This window comes from Canis lupus, chromosome 21, assembly GCF_003254725.2.
Source record: "Canis lupus dingo isolate Sandy chromosome 21, ASM325472v2, whole genome shotgun sequence".
Lineage (NCBI taxonomy): Eukaryota > Metazoa > Chordata > Mammalia > Carnivora > Canidae > Canis > Canis lupus.
The window spans coordinates 36,811,822-36,833,336 of record NC_064263.1 but is presented as its reverse complement, the minus strand read 5'-3'; the positions used below and the strand labels follow the sequence as shown (position 1 = coordinate 36,833,336).

Genomic DNA, 21,515 nt, shown 5'->3' with positions numbered 1-21,515 from the left:
AACCCAAGAAAACAAAAAACATCAGGCACTACAGATTTAGGATTTACAACTAATATGGCCCTACACTTGTAAATTCTCTGGCAAAGATGAAAACACATGAGTGGCCTCTAAGCCTACTGACGGTATAATCTTCTAGCCAACTCTTCATGAGGGCTGGTGACCGACACAGTACCTGTACCCAGTGCTGACACATCCCGGGAAACCCAGGCAGCAGAGCCCCATGCATTCTGCAGCTGTGAAGGCGTGGCTTGCCCTCCAAAGCACCCACGTGCTCCTGCTAGTATCACAGTTTCCAGTGCCTGCACTAGAGACTAATGATATTTTCTCCCTTGAAAATTCTTGGCAGAAAAAGAGTTTTTTACGTGACGTACTCACTAATCCTTCCTTCATGGGAGCTTTTGAATTGCTCCCTCCATTCCTTAGAACATCCTTTCTACCTTCCTCCATTCACATGGAATAAATTGTCTAAGGACGTCAGCAAGCCTCTCCAGCTCCACCAGTAAGCTTTATACCCAAACTCACACAGGTGCATTAACTTAAAAGGAAGAGGGTCCAACTTGTTTCAGCAACCACAGTGGTAATTATATACTCCCGACCCCAGCATTTCAGAACGTGGGCAAGAGGCTCTCTGGATTAAGAGGGGCCTTAGTCTAAGAGTCATCAGCCTTACCTTCTTGCCTCCTGGAGAAGAGGCATCAGGGGGAGGTGTACTTGTGATATTTAATGGGCTGGAGCCACAACTGGAAGGTGATGACCCTCTTATTCTGTCAGAGAAAAGAGGAGTTAGTTAGATTTCTTTCCTTCAGTGGTGTGTGAGGGGTAGGGTAAGAACTAGAATGGGGATTGGCCAGCTTTGTCTGTGAAGGGCCAAACGGGAACTACCTGTACAAGGCCGTACAGTCTTGGTCACAACTACTCGGTTCTGCCACTGTAGCTTGAAAGCAGCCATAGACCATATGGAAACTGATGGGAATAGCTCTGTTCCAGTGAAATTACATTTACAAATACAGGCGAGAAGCTGTATTTATTCTACAGGCACCGGATCTAGAGTGCAGACCCCGGAGTCCAGCATCTCACTGACAAAGCCCTTGGTTTAGGGTTTGGATTTCAGATTGTTGAGTTTCAAGTAAGTGGGCAGTTTCATTTCTTGTAGAATCCAGATCTCAGAGTTGGACGGGACTTTAGAAATTCAACGTCTATCTTTAATACCATGAACTAGAAGGCACAGCAAGTGATTTTTCCTTTTCCCTACAAATACTTTTTAGCTAGTGAATACTCTTAGGAAGTAGAAGGTGCCAGGGTGGCTAACCCACACCTGGAAAGTAGCCTTGCAATGGTAGGAACAGTAAGTAGTAATAGCAGTAATAGTAGTAGTAGTAGTAGTAGTAGTAGTAGTAGTAGTAGTAGTAGTAAGTAGAGCAGCTGTCCCTACTGCCTTTTAAAGGTGATGAAAAATGGGTCTAGGCCCTCTCAGTTGGTACGTTTCTCACTATAGTAGATTAGCAGAGAAAGTCTTAGAACTGTAAACCCCCACACATGCTCATCAGGCTGAAGGAGCTCAGGAAAGAAGCCATGGCCTGGCAGTGAAGCTGGAGTATGGTGGCAGCTGTGTCACCACCAGGCCCTTAGCGTCTACAGAGATGAATGCAACTTCCTGGGTCACCCAGGCACCCTGCTCTCAATGGCTCAGCAGTCCTCCGGCCATTGGCCTGTGTTGCCTAGTTCCGTAGACTTGGGAGTGAATAAGCTTTCTCTGTCCCAGAGCAGAAGCTCCTCACCGGCAGACTACAGCTATACGCCATGTACTCTTAGCATACAGATGGGTACGAACCGCTTACTGAAAAATTGCTGAATGTCTCCCATCTTCCCCTACTTAGGTCTATGAAGCCACTATTTCCCCGGGTTCCCCATTTTGGGATTGCCTTTTCATTGTTATTTCATCTTTGATTTCTTGTCCTTAAATTACTGATTTTTCTTTGAGACGGTATCATCACTGAGGAATGGGCCTCATTCCTGGGTTATTAAGCATGTTCACCTTCATCTCTTCTATTCCAGTCCAGCTTCCATAATGCTTGTTAGCACATTCTGGACATCTGCTCAGCATCCTACAATGAATGGGGTCTTAATTTTTTTTTCCAGTCTAAACTTCTCAGCATTATTTATTAGGATTCTTAGCAATCTCCCATCCTTGCTTCAGCTCATGCACTCTTCCTTTTTACTATTATCATAAAGAAACAATACACTTCTCAAAAGATTTTAAGATCCTTGAGGTCCAGGACTGCTTTACACTGTTCTTGGATGGTTTCAGGCAAAGCACAGAATATGTAGGTAGTGGCCAGTAAGAATCTGATTCTCACTGCGCACTGCCCCAACATCTTCCTGAAGTAGACCCAAGGGATCATATCCATTATTCCCAAGCGCTGGAGCAGAGCTGTCCTGCCCCCCCCCTGGGATAAGAGCCATCTAGAAAACCGGCTTTCAGCTCTCCTGAGAGAACCAATTCTGAGAGAATCAATCCAGCGGCAGCAGGGAATAGTTTATCCCTTTTCCTATTATGTTCCATTAAGTGTGCATTCCCCTAAGGACCTGGTTACTACCCTCTCCATTCCCCAAATTCAGTTGAATGTACAACTGCTTCCCTCTTAATCACGACTCAGATGTAATTACTCTGAGCACTCACCATATGTCAGTTTCTACCCTAGGAACATTCCTGAGACCTCTCATACTCCTAAAGCAATTCTTGGGAGATAGTTATTACCTGCCTTTTATGGCTTAATTCAACAGAGACCAGGAAGTTAAGTGAATCTCTTAAGCACAGCCAAGTAGGAGCCCAGAACTCAAACTCCAGTAAACTACTTAAATATGGAAAAGAAGCCCTCTCAAGAGAGATTCTGCGTGGGCTCTTATCGAAGCCAGGCAGCTTTGACTAGAAGCAGCTAATGTCGTGTTGAGGCCCAGATCACGGACTGTCGCCACTCCTGCAGTCCTGTAATGTTACAGTGTTCATCCATCCTCATGAGCCCCTTGAGTCATAATAAAGTAATGAGAAAACTGAGTCCCCAAAGAATTCCCTTTAACTCTGGCCTGTTTGGGTTTCACTCTTTAAGGCCAGATTTCTCAATCTCGGCACCATTGACATTTGGGACTGGAAAATTCTTTGTTTCGGGTGGAAGGAGATGGCAGGGAGGCTGTCCTGTGTCCTACAGGATGTTTAGCAAGCAGCATCCCTGGTCTCTATCCACTGGATATTTAGCAGCAACGTCCTACCCAGTTATGACAACCAAAAATATCTCCAGGTATTACAAAACAGCTCTCGGGGGCAAAATGCCCTGGGTTGAGAACCACTGGTTTAAGGGAGCAACTAGAAGGTGTTACTTGCCTGTGGATCTCCATGATTTCTTCAGCAATCATTCGACCTATTTTGCCTGCCCCAGCCCTGGTTCCCCCTGGAATCCCTGGAACAGTGGGGTGGGTCCTCTTTGGGCCACCTACAACAAAGGAATCTGAGAGTGGGAAAGGGGAACCAAGGAAGAAATGCTATTATGAGTTAAAACCAGTTCATCTTGTGATCCACTTGAAGTTTAACCTCAGGGTTATGCCCTAAGGGACAGCAGAGCTGCAGCTTGTCAGGAAAAGCCATTCCAGCAGAAGGCTCAAGTTTGCGTCCAGGATCAGAGGCCAAAGCAAGGGCTCTAGTTCCCCTCACGCGCTCAACATCCGTTTACCGACTACCGCTGTACAGCAAGCCAGGGTCCCAGAGGCAAGTCGGCAGCTCTGCCCTCAAGGAGCTCACAGTCTAACAGGGGGATGAACAAGATGAACAATGGCTGGAACAAAGTGTGGTAAGTTTGACAGGTAAGTACAAGGCACCCAACTCCTCCAGGCCCAGGTACAGCTTCCTGGGCAAGTTTAACACTGAGCTGAGTCTTGAGAGAGGAGTAGAAATTAGCTGGGCAGAGAGGTAGGGAGGGCAAGGTGTTCCACGCACAGCAACCAATGTACGCAAGAGCACTGAGGGAGGACACAACTTGGGAGACTACTCCAAGAACTTCATCATGAACGATGACGAAAGAGTGACAGATGAAACTGGAGGAGGTACCTGGGTGAAAGGTCCTGGATGCCATACTAATGGATTTAGACAGGATCCAGAGATAAGGCGTGCCAAACACTTCGCACAGAAAAGGCACTTAGGTTGGGTTACTGGGAAGTCCACTGCATGGAGCGTGAACTACAGCGGAGGAAAGGGGTTGGGTGGGGGAGTAAGACTACGATTAAAAAATTCTCTGCAACAATCCGGGCGACAGATGGGAGGGAGATGGAGAAGTCTAAGAGGGGCAGAAGGGACAGGACCTCGTGCTCAGATAGAACGGGCATGAAGGAAGAGTCAAGGTTTCTGGCTTAACCAACCAGATGAAGGAGTGCAGAGAATCGGTTTGGAGAGGCTAAATTTCAGGTGCTTTTGAGACTCCAGGTGGCTCTGTCCAGGAGGCAGGTGGAGAGACAGACCTATGGCTCCAGAGACAGAGAGATCAGATGTAAGAGTCGGTGGTGGAGAGGAGGGGACTGAAGGAAGCCATGCAAGCGGAGGTGGTGCCGTGGAAGGGTACGTCAGGTGCAGAGGCCAGGGCCAAGCCCAGAAGGGAGCCCCACTGACAGAGACCCTCCTCCCCCCCAGGAGCCAGTGACAGTACCAAAAAGCACCACATCCCAGCACTGGGCAACACGGAGGAAAGCCCAAGAGGAGCAACGAGTTTCCTATTCCAAGGGCTTCCAAGGTCCCGGCAACCTTGGAACGAGCTCTCAGTATTCCAGGCTCCACAGAGAAAGTGAGAGGACAACGTCCTTAGGGCTCATCTGCTTGAAGCCTCCCTTCCATAAAATATGGGGGCTGGGGACACCAAATAGTTGGGGAGGGGGTACACTGGCCACGAGCAGCTTCTCATGGGCAAGCCCCGATGCCCCTGCAGTACATAGTTACCTTCTCCAGAGGGCAGCATGCTGTCCATGCTGTGGGGGGACGCTGTGAGCTGCGGGAAGGTTGGGTCCCCGCCTTCCAGGACGTTGGCTCTGTGAACATCCCAGCAATAAGGAAACATGAGTCAGGCCTGCTCAGAACCGTGCACCTTTCACCTTGGCCAAGGTGTCCGGTGTCCACTCTGGACCTGGACAGGCCAGAAAATGAAGTGTCTGCCTGAGTGGCTCAGCAGGTCTCCTCGCTGTTCGAGAACACGGTGGACAGCATCCCGGCCTTTGGCCTCACTGCCTGCCTGGGCCTTCCTGGTTTGTAGAGGACACAGTCCGGCAGAGAAGGTGACTGCAGCCGCCCACTGCCATTGCTACGGGGCCTCCTCTCCTGCCAGTGTGCAGGGACCTAGCCCCGGCCCCTCACTCTGCTCTGGACACCATGGGGAAGGAGATGCGGGGAGCAGTCCTCGCCCAAGAGGGGCCCCTTCCCTGCTCGCCTGGCAGGTGGCGGCCTCTGAGGCGGGCTTTGGGCTGCCAGCGCTCGGGCGGCCAGCCCGGCGGGCACGGGGGCCCTGAGCCAAGGCCAGCATGAGGCGGCACCCGGGCGAGCCTCTCCTGGGCTGTCGGCCTCTGCACGGCAGCGCCCAGGCGCCCAGCGTGCAGGGCCTTCGGGCGTCAAAAGCTAACTGCCGTATCGGGAAGGAACGGTTGCTGCTCCCGTGGCAATTCCACGAGCCAGGGGCCTGCACGGCACGCACATCGAAGCGTGTTCTTGGTTACCGACCCCTTTGGCCTCTGCCCATCCCGAGGCCTCGCCGGGTATCGGCCGGTAGCCTTAGAGGGTGCGCCACTGGCTGCCGCCTGCACCCGCCTTCCCAGGTAAGGAGCCCGGGCATTTGTCCTGGAGGCAAGAGAGCTTCCCGGGCGGGGGGACACTTACAAAACAACAGTGTTGGTTGAGACGATGTACTCTACTTCCTTGGTCCAAGGGTTCATGAAACTGAACCATCGACTCCGGAGCGTGATGAAAGAACCATCTTTGATTTTAAACTTATAGCAATTAGTCGTGATCTTTTCTCTCGTCTGTAAAACTGAAAATGCAAAGAAACCATGAATATTGCTTCCTCAGACCAACACAGTGAACTAAGCAAACCCTAAGTGCGCCTGGACCCCGCTGCCGCCACCCTTCAAGGGGCTCGCGCTCTGCGACTGAGGCGCCCGGGGCCTGCCGCACTGCTCACGCTGAGCCGCGGGGGCGGCCCTCGGGGTGGGCTGCTTCTGAGGCCTTGACTCGCAGCCTTTCGATTCATCTGTGAATCTCTCGCTGTTGTTCAGTGTATGAACTGCAGGCGCCAGGGAATAACTGCAATTCAGACGCGTGGCCGGGACCCGCTGTGAAGGGAGCCACAAGTGTCCAAAGGGCCCGTGTTCCTTCCCCATCACAAAGCCAGAGGGCAGGGCAGCACTTTTAGGACATCTGAAGCCTGAGACGTCACTCACCTAGTCACATTTCATTATTTTATGTGACGAACATGGAACAAGCGCCTTTCGTGTGCCAGGCAGGCACTGGGGATGGAGGGGGGCGGTGCATGACCCCTGCCCTCAGGATAGGAATGAGGAGCGGCTACGCAGAGGAAGGAGGGCTACAAGTGTGTCAGAGGGAGGGAGGAAAGGACTCAGCAGTGCCCCACAAGTGGCAGGGCCTGGTGGGGGTGAAGCTGAGGAGGGCCTTGAACACTGGTCAAAGGCCTGGAGTCTAAAGGCCAGAGATTTAGGCAGGGATGTGACATTATCGAGCTCAATCTGTTGGGGCATAAATGGGACAAGTATGAAACATGGAAGGGGCTGGGGGCAGAAGGGAGCAGGGAGGCCTGCTAGGAGTCGATCACAATTATGGGTTGGGCACAAGGGCCTGAGTAGGGCTGTGGCAGCGGAGGTACAACAAGGGACCTCTTTGGAAGTGCAGGTCTGAGGTGAACCAATGGGACACAGAGGGAAGGGGTCAGTACCGGTCCCTCCCAGGAGGCTAGTCTGTGCCGGTGCCAAAAGTCAAGGGAAAATACAGAAGGCACTGCAGGGTTTTATGGAAAAGAGAATCAAGATTGTTTGAGCTAAATCTTTACAGCGTTCCTGTAAATCCTCTGAACAAGAGAGACTTTCCAGAAACTGCACTGTCCTAAGTACAGAAAACTGCTAGGCAGGCCGAGGTGGGCTCTCCTTGAGGGGATAAACAGGGCCTGGGAACACCAGCCTCGTCTCCTCAGAGACGTTGGCTTCGAGACCTCTGGGCTGGCTGACCCCCACGTCACCAGGGGCAGATTTCTCTGGAACGTTTATGCGGACTAGTTTTGAAGCAGGGGGACACCCTGACCTTAAGACCTTTCGTACAGCCCAGCTTACCTTGCCTGTGACATTCTGCAAGATGTCCTATGTCGTCTTGGTGAAAGTATTCATAACATGATGTGCCTAGAAGTTCTTGTGGTAAATATGCCAAAATAGCTGTTGCCCTAGAATATTAAAAAAAAAAAAAAAAGTTATTGAGATGGTTAACAGCCTCTGCTCAGTGGATGAACCCCGCCAGAGCTGATGAGAACAAGGTCCACCCTGGATGGCCTTCCAGAGGGCTTACTAGGTGGATGTGGATATGGAGATATATATATTTTTTTTTTTTTTTGGTGCAACTGAACTTAACCAACACTATAAAAGCAGGGGGAAAAGAAAGGAAAGAAGCCTTTCAAAGGGGCTGTTTTCCAACAACGGAGGCTTAAAAATGTAACCATATTAGCCAAAAATGTGATAGAAATCCAAACCCCAGGGCAAACTTTCTCTATCTCACTACATTTTTTTTTTTTTTTTTTTAATCAGGATGATCAAACATCAGAAGCTCCAGTGGCAGGGGACACTAGAGCCCTGGAAAATGGTGGTGTTTTTTTCTAGTGTGTAGTGATTATTTCTAATAGCCAGAAAAATAATCAGCCGGTGAATATTCTCAAGGAGACAGCAGAGAGCAGTGGCAAACTTGGGACATCTGGGTTCTTGGCTCAGGTCTAGTACTGCTCAGCTGTGAATGGGAGGGGGCCAGTCGTCGGGGGGCCCCCAGTTCCTCATCTATTAAGAGTGAGACTGGACTAGGTCAGTGTTGCCGATGGAGCTTTCTGTAGTGGCGATGTGCTAGGCTGTGCCCTCAGCCTCATGTAGCTGAGCACCTGCAGTATGCCTAGGGGGCCGGACACCTCTGAGCGTAGTTTCAATTAAAACCTGAATAGCCGGGCAGCCCGGGTGGCTCAGCGGTTTGGCGCCGCCTTCAGCCCAGGGCCTGATCCTGGAGACCCGGGATCGAGTCCCATGTCGGGCTCCCTGCATGGAGCCTGCTTCTCCCTCTGCCTGTGTCTCTGCCTCTCTCTCTCTCTCTGTATCTCTCATGAGTAAATAAATAAAATCTTAAAAAAAAAAAAAAAAAAAAAAACGAATAGCCATGTGAGATTGCTATAGCCAACATCCACTGTACCAGACAGCTCAGGACTAGATCATCTTTTCCAAGCCCCACAGTCCAGAATTCTGATCCCAGCTGTGGTCCTGAACCTTCCACCCACCCTCAGACAGCATCCCAGGCCTATCATTTCTCCCCTGGCCATGGACCTCAGACCATGACAATGTCTCCTTAACTGTCGCTACACGCCAAAGAGCATTAGAGAGAAAAATCTCTGTTTATGATGACATTCGGATGGGTCTCATTTTTTAGCAGAGATCCCCATCCCTTCCTTCTCTCTTTACCCTCAGGGAAGCCAGCTGATGGCCCAGCCTTCTCTGCTTTACTCAGAGGTGAAAATCTTGTACCATTATTGTTCAAGGGTAGTACGCAGACTCTTACCTCTGGTCTACAAAAACAAACTTCCCATCTATTGCGTGCCGAGACACATATTCCATGGATTTCACCCTGATGTCCCCGTTCACCGGCTGCGGGACCACGTGAGAATGCAGGCGTCCGATGGCGACAAGGCAGCTGAGGTTACAGCCCTCGTTGTCTGGTTCGCTGTCCTCGTCCAGCCCCATCTTTGTGGGTGGCCAGCTCTTCAGGTACCCTGTGCTGTGGATGGTGCAGAAGCTCTTTCGATCTGCTAGAAAGCAAAGTCCATGGTCAGTGACAGGACGGCTCTGGGCAAGCAGGCATGGGCAGCCTGCGGCGGCCCGGGATGTGGGAAGGGAGTCAAAAAGTGAACAAAGCTCTACTCTCTGGAAGGGAGAACTGGCAAGAGAGGAAGATTTAGAAGCAGACAGCTATCATCCTGGGGCCTACGTGTGGAGCAGGACCGGTTATGCCAAGGGCGTCGCATATACCAAGGAAGGAGTCAATCTACCTGGGGAGAGGAGAGCCGCCCAGGAAAACCACGTAGGAGGTGATCAAGAAGGATGAGCACTGGCTAAGGGACTAGGATATACGAAGGTTGAGAAGGTACAAAGCACAGAGGCACGTCCCGTCCCCGTACAAGAAACAATAGAGAGCTCCGTGTGGCTGAAGTGGAAAGGGAAGGGCTGGAGGTGGAGCTGGAACGGTGAGTTGGGGGCAGATTATTGGGGTCTTAGACTGTTTGCTAACAAATACGTGTTTATCACACAAGAAATGGAGAGCTTCTGAAGGTATTTAAGTGGAGAAACAGCAAAGGAAATTGTGGTTTGGATACCCTAGGAGCAGAGCGATAGGTAAACCGGAAGAGCAAGGAGCACACAGAGTAAGACAAGCACACAGCAAGAGGTGGTGAGGATGTGCTCTGGCCCCGCAGTGAGGACGAGGAGGCCGGGAGGTTCCTGAGAACTCGTGGGGTCTGGCGGGAATATCAAAACATTTGGCATGAAAGAAAGAAAACGAAGGGGACTCCACCTTTCTTGGATTGAATGTTTGCTACTGCTCAGGGACTCGGAGAAGAGAGGACATGGAGTCTGCCTTAGAGAAGAGGGAGAAGGATTTCACTTGGACACATTCCGTGCAGAACAGCTGTGGAGTTCAACAACGAGCACATCCTTATGGGGCGCTCACCGAGCATCAGGTCCGGGGTAGTCACCGGAAGACCAATCAGACGTGCCGCACTGAGCACACAGACTCAAACAAGCGTATGAATGAGTGACAGTGCAACTGCAAGAAAGTGCTAGCAAGGGCACCTGCAGGGGCTACAGGAGGGCCCGGGGTGGCCTGACCCCGACGCCCGGCTCTAAAGGACAAGGCCAGCCAGCTGGCTGAAGGGAGCCGACGGACAGGCGTGGGGGGCAGGCATTCCAGTCGGAGACCATGGCAGAAAGGGGGAGGAGGCATCGAAAGGAAGTCGCCACAGCTGAACACGTGGAGTGGGGGCGGTCGCGGTCGCGTTAAGGACTCCTGACTTTTCTCCAAGAGCAATGGGAAACACTACAGGGTTTTAAGTAGGGAACCAAAGACAGGTTTGCTTTAAAAAGATCATTCTGGCTGCTGTGTGGAGAGAAGGCAAGTGTGAGGAGCCTACTCCACCGGCCGCGGTGAGAGCGGCGGGTAGCCCGGGTCTGAGGGATGCGGTCAACGGGGAGGTAGGTGGATAAGCGCAGTCGGATAACTTCTGTAGGGGGTTCATGGTGGCAGGACTTTGCACCTGACCGGACTGGAAGAGGGAGTGAAGCGGGCTGAGGGCGCCTCTCCAGCTCCCAGGATGTGCAGCCAGGTGCTGTGGTGCCATTTACATCAGGGAGGAGCTCGGTGGTCACTTCCGCACAGATCAGGTTTGAGGTGCCCTTGAGAGGGCTGAGCAGATAGATTTAAGAAGCCGACTTACGGATCTGCAGCTCAAAAGAAAAACCTGGGCCAGAAATAGAAACTTGGAAGCCACCGGCATGGAAGTGGCACCGCAAACCAAGGGAGAAGACATGGCCTACGGATCACGTGTAGATAGAAAGGTGGCACAGGACAGACGAGGAGCCAGCAAAAGGAGGTGGGGAGGAGGCCTAGAGTGGCAGAGGATGGGGGAGACGAGAAGTAGGAGGTTTCATGGAATCCTAGGGGAAAAAAATACTTTAAGATGGAAGAAAAATGAAGTGTCCGTTGTGTTCGGCAACATGGAAGTCATTGGTGGATGCGGCAAGAGTAATTTCGGCGGGCAGCGGGATGCTCGGAGGCGGCGGGCATCGTGGCTCAGGGTGTTCCTTCTCAACCACATGGAAACAAAATTTAAACGGAGGAAGCTTTCCCACGAGTCTCTGTCACTGTGACAACCGTCGGGGCTTTCCAATCGCCCCTGCTCCCCAACGGCCCTACCCTGTAGGGGACAACGGCCCCCGGGACCTGCAGGGGACCACTGAGCCAACACCGTGCTGAGCGCTCCCGTGCACCGAGCCAGCCTCGCCTGTATCAGGATTTTCTTATTTTATTTTAAAAGATTTTATTTATTTTCTTGACAGCAAGAGAGAAGAGACGGCGTGGGAGGGAGAGGGGATCCGAAGCAGACTCCACCCTGGGCGCAGAGCCCCATGCGCGGCTCGACCCCACGACCGCGAGCTCGCGACCCGGGCCGCCCCGGTGGCCCTACAGGAAGACCGTGAAGAAGTGAAATGGTTACCTTTTTTCTTTGAACAGGTAGAGGGGAAGTCCTTGTCTTCCACCTTTACTGAAGGCCTGTTACACTTCATCCTACAGAAGAAAGAACGTCGTGCTCCAGAACATAATCGAGATGGCCCAGGGGTTATATCTGTTTTAACTGGAAGTCCAGCTGCAAATCAATACACAAAATGTGATAAACTGAGAGTAGTATTGTCTGTCAGGAGGGGGAGAGTGACCTTGAAGAAAGCCTCCTCTTTCCTGCCTCACTGCCTCATACCGACCATTCCTCCTCACTGACGCCTGAAAGACGCAACGCGGGTGAGCGGGCTGTCAATCTGGAAAGGTTTCCAGATCTCCTAGAAAGCAGCTACCGGTAGGAGCGGGACTGCGATCCTGCTGCGAACACTGGCTACTGGTCTGCAGACTGTCCGGGGATAACGAGCGCCCACCGTGGGAGAAGCCAGAGAGGGGGCCACTGCCGGGGCTGCTCCTGGACGTCACCCCTCCAACCTACCTCCCACAGGGCCTCCCGGCTGAGCCTCCCTGGAATGCACACGGCCCCCTCCCCGCTCCTTTTCACCCTAGCACACAGTGGGGATGCGTCTCCATCCTGAGATCCTCCCCCCACCCCTACCCCCCCGCCGCTCTGTTCTTCTCTTTATCACCTGGTGCACCCACCGCGACTCCTCCTTTCAGACCCACCCCAGCCGTCACCTCCTCGGGGATGCCTGTCCTCGGGTCCACATGAAAACGAGTCCTCTGTTCTCTCTGCTTGGCACTATTTCTATGGAGGTACCTATCACGTGGGGTGCTGGCCCCAGGTCTCCTCGACTGTATGGCACAAGCCTTAAAGGCAAGGACCAAACATCACCTCCTTTTTCTCTTCGTGTCACTACCAAAAATTGCCAGGGCCAGACTAGAAAAGGCAACAGGGACCGGGGGCCACGTTGAAGTTTTCGGAAGAGGAGTGCCTTAATGAAAAGGATGGTTTAAAGGAGGTCTCTCTGGGGACGTTTCCCTCTGGGGACTGACATGGGGGAGCGTGCAAGCAGGAAACTTGGGCCATGACCACACTGGCCGGTGAGCTCGCGGCACTGACCCCGTGCCCACTGTGTGCCAGGAGCTGCCCCATGTGCTTTATGTATAGTGATATAGTTAATCCTCGCAACCACCCCACGAAACCGGTACTATTTTGTAGATAAGGAAACGGAGGCACAGAGAGGTTAAGTAACTTGCTCAAGGTCACAGCTGACAAACGGTAGAGCCAGGAAGTGAGCCTGGCAACCAGACTCCAGGCTCCACGCTCCTAACTGCCGGAGCACACAGACTCCCCGGATGGGAGAGCCTGATGGGGGAAGACCTACAGGGCCTCACGCAGGAGGGACGGGGAGGGGGGACACGGGTGAGAGAAGCGGTGGGGGGGGAACGTGAAGCCAGGAGGGGGCCCCAACTAATGAGGAACCACTTTGGCCAAAGAAACTTCCAATTTATATTTCAAGTTTTCTTACTTTTATCTTAGGAGGCTGCATGAGTGTAACTCGAGTAAATAGAGGGAATTTTTTCAGGGGGCACAAATCAAACTGGTGTGAGCCCTTTAAACTCAGGGGCACACAACTGGGAATTTATAGATTCTGGGGGAGGGGGGGCGAGTCTAAAACCCAGAAAGAATCAAAATAGCTGTTTTTCCTCCCTGTGGATTTGGACATTACGTAAAGCAAAACAAATACGAAGGTAGGTGGATAACCGCATTGAGCCCGGGAGAGCACGTGTGACCCAGGTAAGGGGCAGAGAGGAGGGAGGCCGGGGGCTGAGCGCATCGGCACACGCTGCGGTCCTCGCTCAGCCGTGCGGGCGGGCCCCGAGGAAGCAGCCGCGGCCTGCTCCTGGACTCACTTTTTGCATCTATGAGCCGCTCCCGGGGCGCCGTGTCCGAGGAGGAGAGCTGCTCCTTCACTTTGGCGATATCTTTAGGGTGCAGGTAGTCAAACAGACTCTGACCGATCAGATCGTTCTGTGGGGAGGAAGCGTGGAAACCACACGTCAACAGCACGTGGAATACAACTTCGCCAACAGGCGCTCTGCGTTTTAGTTTGTATTTCTAGGCATGGGAATTTCAAATATGTCCAGTGTGAACAAGTAACCTGTCCAATCGCTGTGCCTAGGGACACACAGGACAGGGAGCGAGGCATCGGGACTTTGGTGTCCGTGACACAGGAGGGGGAAGGGCGTATATTTATACTTCTATAAATAGTTCACGCTCCTCGAAGGCAGGAGTCTTTCAGCTGTACGTGTTCCCTGTTATTTATTCCGGATGCCACAAGTGCCCTGCTAGGAGCACAGGGTGTGGGCGGGGACTCTAGCCCCACTGAGCCCTCGTGGTGTTGTGTCACACCGTGTGCCTCCACGGCCTCGTGTGGCAGCAGGGAAAATAAGAACTGCCTTCATAACTTTGCCCCAAGACCAAGAAGAGCAAGACACTCTGGATACATTCAACTTACATTCATTCTAGTTCACACAAATATCCTTTTGATTCTTCAATTCTGCTGCCTTACCAGCTTCCCATGCAAACACCAGCAGGTGAAGGAATGAGTGAATAAGTGGATGCATGGGTGGATACGTGAATAAGAATGCTAGGGACAGAGTGTCCCTGCTTAAAAAACTTTGCTCTAGAAGCTTCTGGGCATGCTTATCTTACTGCATCCTATGAACAATCATAAAAGGTATTATTACACTCTTTTTTTTTTTTTTATTTTTAGAAGGAGCCGAGATTCAATAGAACGAAAAAGGGATACATCATCACAAACACAGTATGGGTGGATCCCCATTGTTTCATTCTCTGGTTATCATCTGCCTTTCCTGGTCAGGTAGCCCCTTGCCTCGTGCCTCCCCCGCTCTCTCTAGCTGCGGGATATTCACTGTGCAGCAATAAGAAAGTATAAAGCTGCTGATGAGATCACAGTCAAACCTTCCAGTGAGGGAAGCATAGAACACATACTAAAAAGATTTTTTCTAGGGGCACCCCGGTGGCTCAGTCGGTTAAGTGTCCAACTTTTGATTTTGGCTCAGGTCATGATCCCAGGGTCATGAGACTGAGCCCCATATCAGGCTCGGCACTGATTGCAGGCTGCTTAAGATTCTCTTTCCTTCTGCCCCTTCCTGCCATGCATTCTCTCTCTCTAAAAAAAATACATAAAACTTAAAAAAAAAATTTTTTTTTCTAGGTTTAAATTTACTTCTCTGTTAAGAAATTACAAATTTTCTGGAAGAAGCATTGGGTATGTGTGTGTGTGTGTGGGGGGGGGAGTTATAATATAAGCCTTTTATGTGTGGCTTGTATATTATAATTATTCTAAAAAGTGGGGTGACCTTTCTGGCAGCCGTGAGGCTGCCCATCACCAACAGAAGCATAAGCAATAATACCTGGCTGTAGTTGAGGATCTTGAAGACAGACTCTGAGACGAAGAGTATCTTCCCTCGGTCACATCCTACGACAAACAAAAATCCATCTGCTGCCTAATCAGGAGAAATGGATAATCAATTTACCGCACTTTAGGAAACACGGTTTGTAATCACTCTGATAGCAACTAAGGATTTGTCTGCTAAGTATCCAAAGCACAGAACTGTACTCATCGAGTTTCACAAGCATCCTGAGCCCAGGACGCTCAAAAGGAACGCCTCATGAGAAGAAGAAGATTCTCTCAAAGGCAGGTATGGACATTTGGATCATCATCGTCGTCGTCGTCATACGGGGGACGGTCCAACGGAAGCAATTTCAGTTACAACACTGAATTCATTTTAAGAATTTTCCTTGGAGTATATCAAGGTCTGGAAATGTCCTGTTTTATTTTGTTACTTGTAACTATGTAGAATCATAGAATCTGAGATCGAAAGGAGCCCTTACATCAAAACCCCCTCCCGATATCCCGGCCACCCTGGCCCTCAGCCTGAACACTGCCATTTACGGAGCGCTCTCTCCGATGGTTCTCAACAGCTGGAGCGGCGCGTTGTGTGTTTGTGCTGCTGCTGTTTTCGCGCTGATGGCCTGGGGTGGGGCTGGGTCAGGAGTATCGTTCTCACCCCCACCCCAAATGATTCTAATGTACACAGGATGGAGAACTACTGCTCTCAAAGATCATTTCTGGATCCGGGGCTGGGCTGCCTACATCCTAAGTAAGGCAAGCAAAGCAAAGCAAAACTTTCCCCTCCGTTCTCTTTCCTTCTCCTTCACTTTAAATGCAGGTAAAACATCTCAAGTCCCAGGAAAGGCAGATACGGAGACAGGATGCTATTTGTTAGACTGAAGCGGATAAATACCAAAGCTGCAGAGTCTGAGAGCTGCAGCTCGTGGGGTCTAGGTGCACGTGAACCCTACACCCAGGGCTCTGAGGACGGACAACCGCTCGGCTCCAGCCGGGGGCCTCCCAGGGATGCGGAGGGTGCTCCACGCTCGGTCACGTGCTTGCTTTCAGGCTCAGCAAACACAGTTCTAATCTTGCTTTATTCACCAGTCCTCAGTCTGTTCTTTGGAAAAATCTAGAGAAACCCAATTCCCTTTTCCACAGAGGGGCCTCTGGGGATGTAATTTAATTCAAAGAACTAAGAAATGAATTCGTGTGCCAGAGGCAAAATAATGGCACAGGCACCTGTGCAGACAGGAAAGCAGTAGGAGGGGAACCACTGCGCTGAGAAGGCGCCAGGCCCCTCAGCCAGAAGGGAGCTGGGGCCGCTCCCTCCCTAAGCTGGCCCCCTAAGCTGGCACAGGGCAGGGGAGGACAGTGGAGAGGAAGAGACTTTCCAAGCACCATCTGCTGGAAGCCTCGTTCTGTCAAAAAATAGGGTATTAATAACTTGCGCACCACCTTGCAGACAGTCTCACATCTAACACGAGAAGTGTCTTGAGGCTTTCGTTGGTGCAGGGAAGCAGCACAAAAGGTAGGTGACTCGGAAGAGGTGCCTGCGACATCCTGGAGGGAATGCTGAACCCCTGATGGGAACAAAGTGGGTTGCAACCCATCCAGGGCGAGAGAGTGAGCTCCCGTCAGCCTATAGGGAAGGCTCCAAACATCCTGACTCTGTTTCCCCCGGGCAGATAAACACCACCAGGTGAAGGAGCCAGGGCCTAGGGGCCACCTGACAAGTGGAGATGGGTGGGGTGCCGTGGGCACACGGCGCCGCAGAAGACAGGGCAGGCTCCCTGGCGAGGGAGGACGGGGTTAGCGGGGGAGGCAGGCCAAAGCTCTGGGGGCGCCTGCCTAGTTTTCAGAACACGGGAGGTGGAGCACCCAGGCTGGCCCTGACACGCCACTTGCCAAAGCCATTTGAAAGCTCTTGGTGGAGAAGTCAGACCTGCACTGGTGAGGAAAAGCACAAGTCCAGTTCCCGCTGCCCACCCCTCCAACACCACCTGAGCGGCCCCCGCCGTCTGTGCACAAAAGTTCTGGGAAGTGGACTCCCGGAATGGCAAGGGATTAGATGGTGCCTCATGGCCACAGGCAGATGCCAGGGGTGGGGCAGGGGACAGAGAGGTTTCATCGGGGGAGACCCAGCACCACTGATGCTGCAGGATGCAGAAGCACAGGAAAGGCAAGCCTGAGATGAAGTATTTAGCTTAAACGGCATGAAAATCCTTGGTCCATACCCTGGCAAGTGTGGGCATGTGACAGGAAATTCAGAAAAGTAGGAGCAAGTTATTAAACATTTGCTGTTGCAAAGGGAGCTTCTTTATATATTACATGTAGATCTATAAAGATACATACAGAGAGAAACCTATAGAGAACACAGGCTTCGTACACTTTATAGGTGTTCAAAACCAAACCCGTTTGTGTATATACACACATTCATTTTTTTCCCCTAAAGACATCCAATCAGCAGTACGGCAATCAGGCCCTGTCCCGGGATTGCGGGGCCCAGTGCAGAATGGATATGCAGAGGCCCTGGTTCAAAAGTCAGGATCTTCCAGACAGCAAGAGCAGGACATTAAAACAAGCGCTGGGCCCCGTGTGGCTGCGTAGGGTGCGTGCCCATGAAGCCAGCCCTGGTGGTTTCTCCAGAGCTGCTGCCGACACAGTTAGTAGCTTAACTGCAGCAGGTCCTCCCTGAGGACCGGGCCAGCCTTATGAAAGGAGGATGGAGAGGGCAGTGCAGAGCTGCGTCAGAGTAACTGTGCCCTGGCAGAGGTGGCCCAAGGACCATCCCAAACTTGCTGGGACACCCCCCCCCCCGCCCCCAACGTGTTTATTGTGGACTTGGATTTTCCAAGGGCCGTGCATACAGAACTAAGTCTCAAAAACGAAAGACACACCAGGCCTGCCTGTGGGATCTACCTATCGCAAGCAGCTTCGAAGGATCACTAATGACCACCTGGAACATAGGGCCACCCAATAAATAGACTTTGGTAGAAACAGAAGTTCAAAAAACCCAAGTGCACCTATACAGGATGGACAAAACCTGACCTAACAATAATCCATGTACAGGAATGGGAGGGATGGTATCACAGTGGCCCAAAACGTGGCACTAATAGGATGGCTTCTGTGGCAAGGAAGGCACCAGGCCCATGCCATCCCAGGCCAACCAGACCACAGCTGACGCTCTGTACTGGGTGGTGAGAGCCACTTTCGGAGGAAAATCTAGCAAATGGCTGTGGCTCTGGAAAGTGTGTGTGGCAAATGCTGATGGGGGACCCTCGCCTGCCTCTACTATGATGGCGGGAAAAATCTAAATCCTTGCCCTGAAGCTAGGGGTCATCAGGTAACATCTTCTGGAGAAGCTGACATCTACAATCGGGCTTTCAGGAAGGCACAGCTTTTCTTGAGAAGAGGGACAGCTGGGCTAGACACTGCGCTGCCCCTTGTGTCTGGCTGGCGTGGCTACACTGAGGAAGCAAGCTGTACACTAGCTCAGCAGGACTGTTCTCGAAGACAGGAAGAGCCTGGTTCTGGCCGCCCTCACGGAGCCACCACCCCCTCATGGCCTACCCCAGGACCAGCTATATTTGGGAAACAAAACCCCATTTGTTCATCAGGTCATCTGTTCCTTGCAGCTGAAAGCTTTCCAATTAAGATAACACGCGAGGCAGGGATGGGTAGAGAATGCTGGAGTGAGCACACAGGCCAGACGTACAGAGGACCGGAAGCCCGGCAGAGCTGAAAGTCAGGGTGACAACAGAGTGGGCCTGGTGTCCCAAGGCCTGGCAAATGTCTGCTCAAGAGAGGTGCCCAGATACTGTAGGAGCTTAGCAAGCAAGGTCCACCCTGGCTGTGGGGGGAAGGAGGCTGGTATAGTTCCCTTCAGTTAGGTTTTTCTGTTTTTCTTTTTATAGTTTACAAGAGGACAGGTTTCTGAATCCTGTTTCTTTCCCTTCGATTTCCAAGTTGATCTCACTCTACCCAGAGGCAGACCCAATCCCACACGGAAGCCAAGTTTGCATGGCGCCACCTCGACGGCCTCTCCGCAGAGAGGAGCAAGATGAAGTGAGCGCTACGGCCAGGAGGGGAGAGCCTCGCATCCCCCATTTCTTTTCCTCCTTGGCAAGAGGAGTCTTTGGAAGCTTTGTTGCTTTGATGGGGTTTTGGCGGAAGAGTAGATGTGGATGTTTTTGCGCCAGCGGTTAAGTGAGAAGACGACAAATGCTCAATTATCGGTGTCCATCCTTTTCTAAAGCCTTCATGCGGGAATGGGATTCTTCACTACCTATTTTTGACAAAATCCTGCATCCTTCTATTTAAAAACCACAGTAGCCTGGGCCTTCCATTTTTGTCTAAGCAAGCGTGGAAGGGGAGGAGGAAGACCTCAGGGAAAGAATGTGAAGACTGTCCAGACAGAGGTGGAGACCCAAAAGACGAGGGGCCTCAGAAGGTCCAAAGGTTAGACATCAAATTCCCACAGGCTGGTACCTCACCCAGAAATTCATAAAAGTGTGTACAAAACAAGCTCGTAATTGCGACATACCCTGAGAATGAGGTGTTTCAATTCATCATCTGACAGGAAAGTCGGCTTATAATTTGCTTCTGTGTATGGATTGGTGGCACCTTAGGGAGAAGAAAAGAGAAAGAGTTGGTCCACTTTCTATTCAGGTAACGTCTCATTCCACTTCACCGCCTCCACCCTTCCAGATGCGGCCTGGCCCCTGCCACCTGGAACTTCAATCTTACTTTCTTTTTCCTTAACAGAGACAGGGCTAGATCGGGCCTCGGACAGAAGCCATTGAAAAAACAACACTGTTGCCCACAGGGGACCTAGCGAGTTTGCTCTGGCCACTGGAGGGGAGCCAAGAGGTAATAGACAGAAGGAAAAATCTGTTTCAAAGAGAGAAGGCAGCACCGGAAGCCAAGCGGCAGAGGGTCCTGGGAGGATTCCCTCCTCCCAAGATTGACATTAAATGGGTTGACCAGCAGTCCCTCAAATCGTCACGCTGAGCCTTCCTGGGAAATCATCCAGGCTGCCAGGCCCTGAGTAAATAAATACATTGTAGACGGCGTTTGGTGGGAGTGCTTCTTCATCGGGCGAGGCAAATGAGCTTGGCAACCCAGAGAAATGCATCACTTAAGTGACTACAGCTCTGGGTCCTCGGGCTGAGAGGGGACAAGATGCTTAAAAGGCCGTCAGTCTGGCATCGCATCGGAGAACAGTAAGAGAAAAATGCCAGCAGCAAATGACCTGGAATCCGCAAAAACAGAACAGTGAAGAAATAAAACAGAAAAGGTCCATGATTCACAGCACACGGGGAAGGAGGGTGACAGATGTGCCTGGGACTTTCACATCAACTAACCAGGCACAGGCTGAGCCACATCCCGGCTTTTTATGACTCGAGATGTGTCACTCGTTTCCTTCCAACTTAATAAAAGTTAGCTTGTAATAACCTAATCTCTATCACCTTCACTAAGAGGAAATTCTAGTGGACACGACGCAGACAGGTCTGAATGGGGATCGCAAGTCAGACAAAACCGGCGACTGTGCCCTTCTGGTGGCTTTGTGGAAACACGAAGACACAATCCTTGTAGCACGCGGGTCAGAGGTCTGAGCGGACTGAGCACCCACTTTCCAGTTCCCTCCGAGGGTCCGAGGCCCCACCGGAGCGCCACTTCCACCTTCCTGCCCCGCGTGCTCGCCCGCCCCGTGCTCGGAGAGGAAGGAAGACGCTGCCTCCCTCGTGAAGACTCTATCTGGTTTGGGAATGTTCCAGGAACATGAAAATACCATCAGTGTTCATCCCTGACAGTAAAATGCAGCAAGAACCATCAGCCGGTGACTCACTCCTTAAAGGAGCCATGGTGAATTTTCCTCTGAAAGACAGGAAGGGACCCCCCCACCGGCATCCCTAGGTGCACCCGTCCTTCTGACAGCCGGCACCCAGGCCACCCTACATGCAAGATGTGTGGCCCCCTCGGCTACACACGGCACCCGAGGATCACAGGCACGTGCAGACACGAGCATGCATCACAGCCTCTACCCCCTGGGCAGGAGGAACGGCTGCAAAACCCCAACCGGACCCCATGTAAGCTCAGTGATCACCCCACGTGGCACCAGGCCTGTTGCTCAAGGCTGCACATTTGTCAACTGACACACACTGTACTGGGGACTCAGGCACAACTGAGGCGAGGGAGGCAACATGTGCGGACAAGGTCACAAAGAAGATGAAGCCCGAGGTCTCACCTCGTAACGTCTTCATGTGCTGAACGGCCATCCTCAGCACGGTAAGCTTATCTAACTTCCTGGACATGGCGTTGCACGTGGGCACCAGGGAAGCCAACTCATCAATGAAACTGTTCATTTTATCCCGACGCCTCTTCTCAATCTGACTGTGAGCTTCCCTGCACAACAAGGGGAAAAACGATTTCTATAAAATGAGGCCGAGCCTCAGGGAAACGACGACAAAAATAAGCCGTAACTGGTTTTGACATTTCCCCTGACAGGCCACCTTTACAACGTGCACCAGGTTTTGAACTAGACTTTTTGACTAGTCACCAAAATAGTGGCCTCCCTGCCAGGGGTC

The 21,515-nt window shown here is 51.7% G+C and overlaps 1 protein-coding gene across 14 annotated transcripts in view; it reads right to left on the bottom strand.

Moving 5' to 3' along the window:
• ARNTL (aryl hydrocarbon receptor nuclear translocator like) overlaps positions 1-21,515 on the bottom strand; it is a 30,304-nt gene that overhangs the window by 4,781 nt on the left and 4,008 nt on the right. For 3 of the 14 annotated variants that reach the window (XM_035704233.2, XM_049099088.1, XM_035704237.2), the window contains 12 exons: positions 21,176-21,333; positions 19,472-19,551; positions 14,945-15,037; positions 13,418-13,535; positions 11,544-11,693; positions 8,837-9,083; positions 7,366-7,472; positions 5,906-6,056; positions 4,979-5,067; positions 4,408-4,512; positions 3,380-3,488; positions 671-764 (listed from right to left, as the gene is read on the bottom strand). In XM_035704233.2, the coding sequence (XP_035560126.1) occupies positions 671-764; positions 3,380-3,488; positions 4,408-4,512; positions 4,979-5,067; positions 5,906-6,056; positions 7,366-7,472; positions 8,837-9,083; positions 11,544-11,693; positions 13,418-13,535; positions 14,945-15,037; positions 19,472-19,551; positions 21,176-21,333 (1,501 nt within the window). Of the gene's footprint in view, positions 1-670; positions 765-3,379; positions 3,504-4,407; positions 4,513-4,978; positions 5,068-5,905; positions 6,057-7,365; positions 7,473-8,836; positions 9,084-11,543; positions 11,694-13,417; positions 13,536-14,944; positions 15,038-19,471; positions 19,552-21,175; positions 21,334-21,515 lie in introns of all 14 variants that reach the window. The other 11 variants (XM_025459524.3, XM_049099090.1, XM_025459534.3 and 8 more) reach the window with 5 other exon arrangements.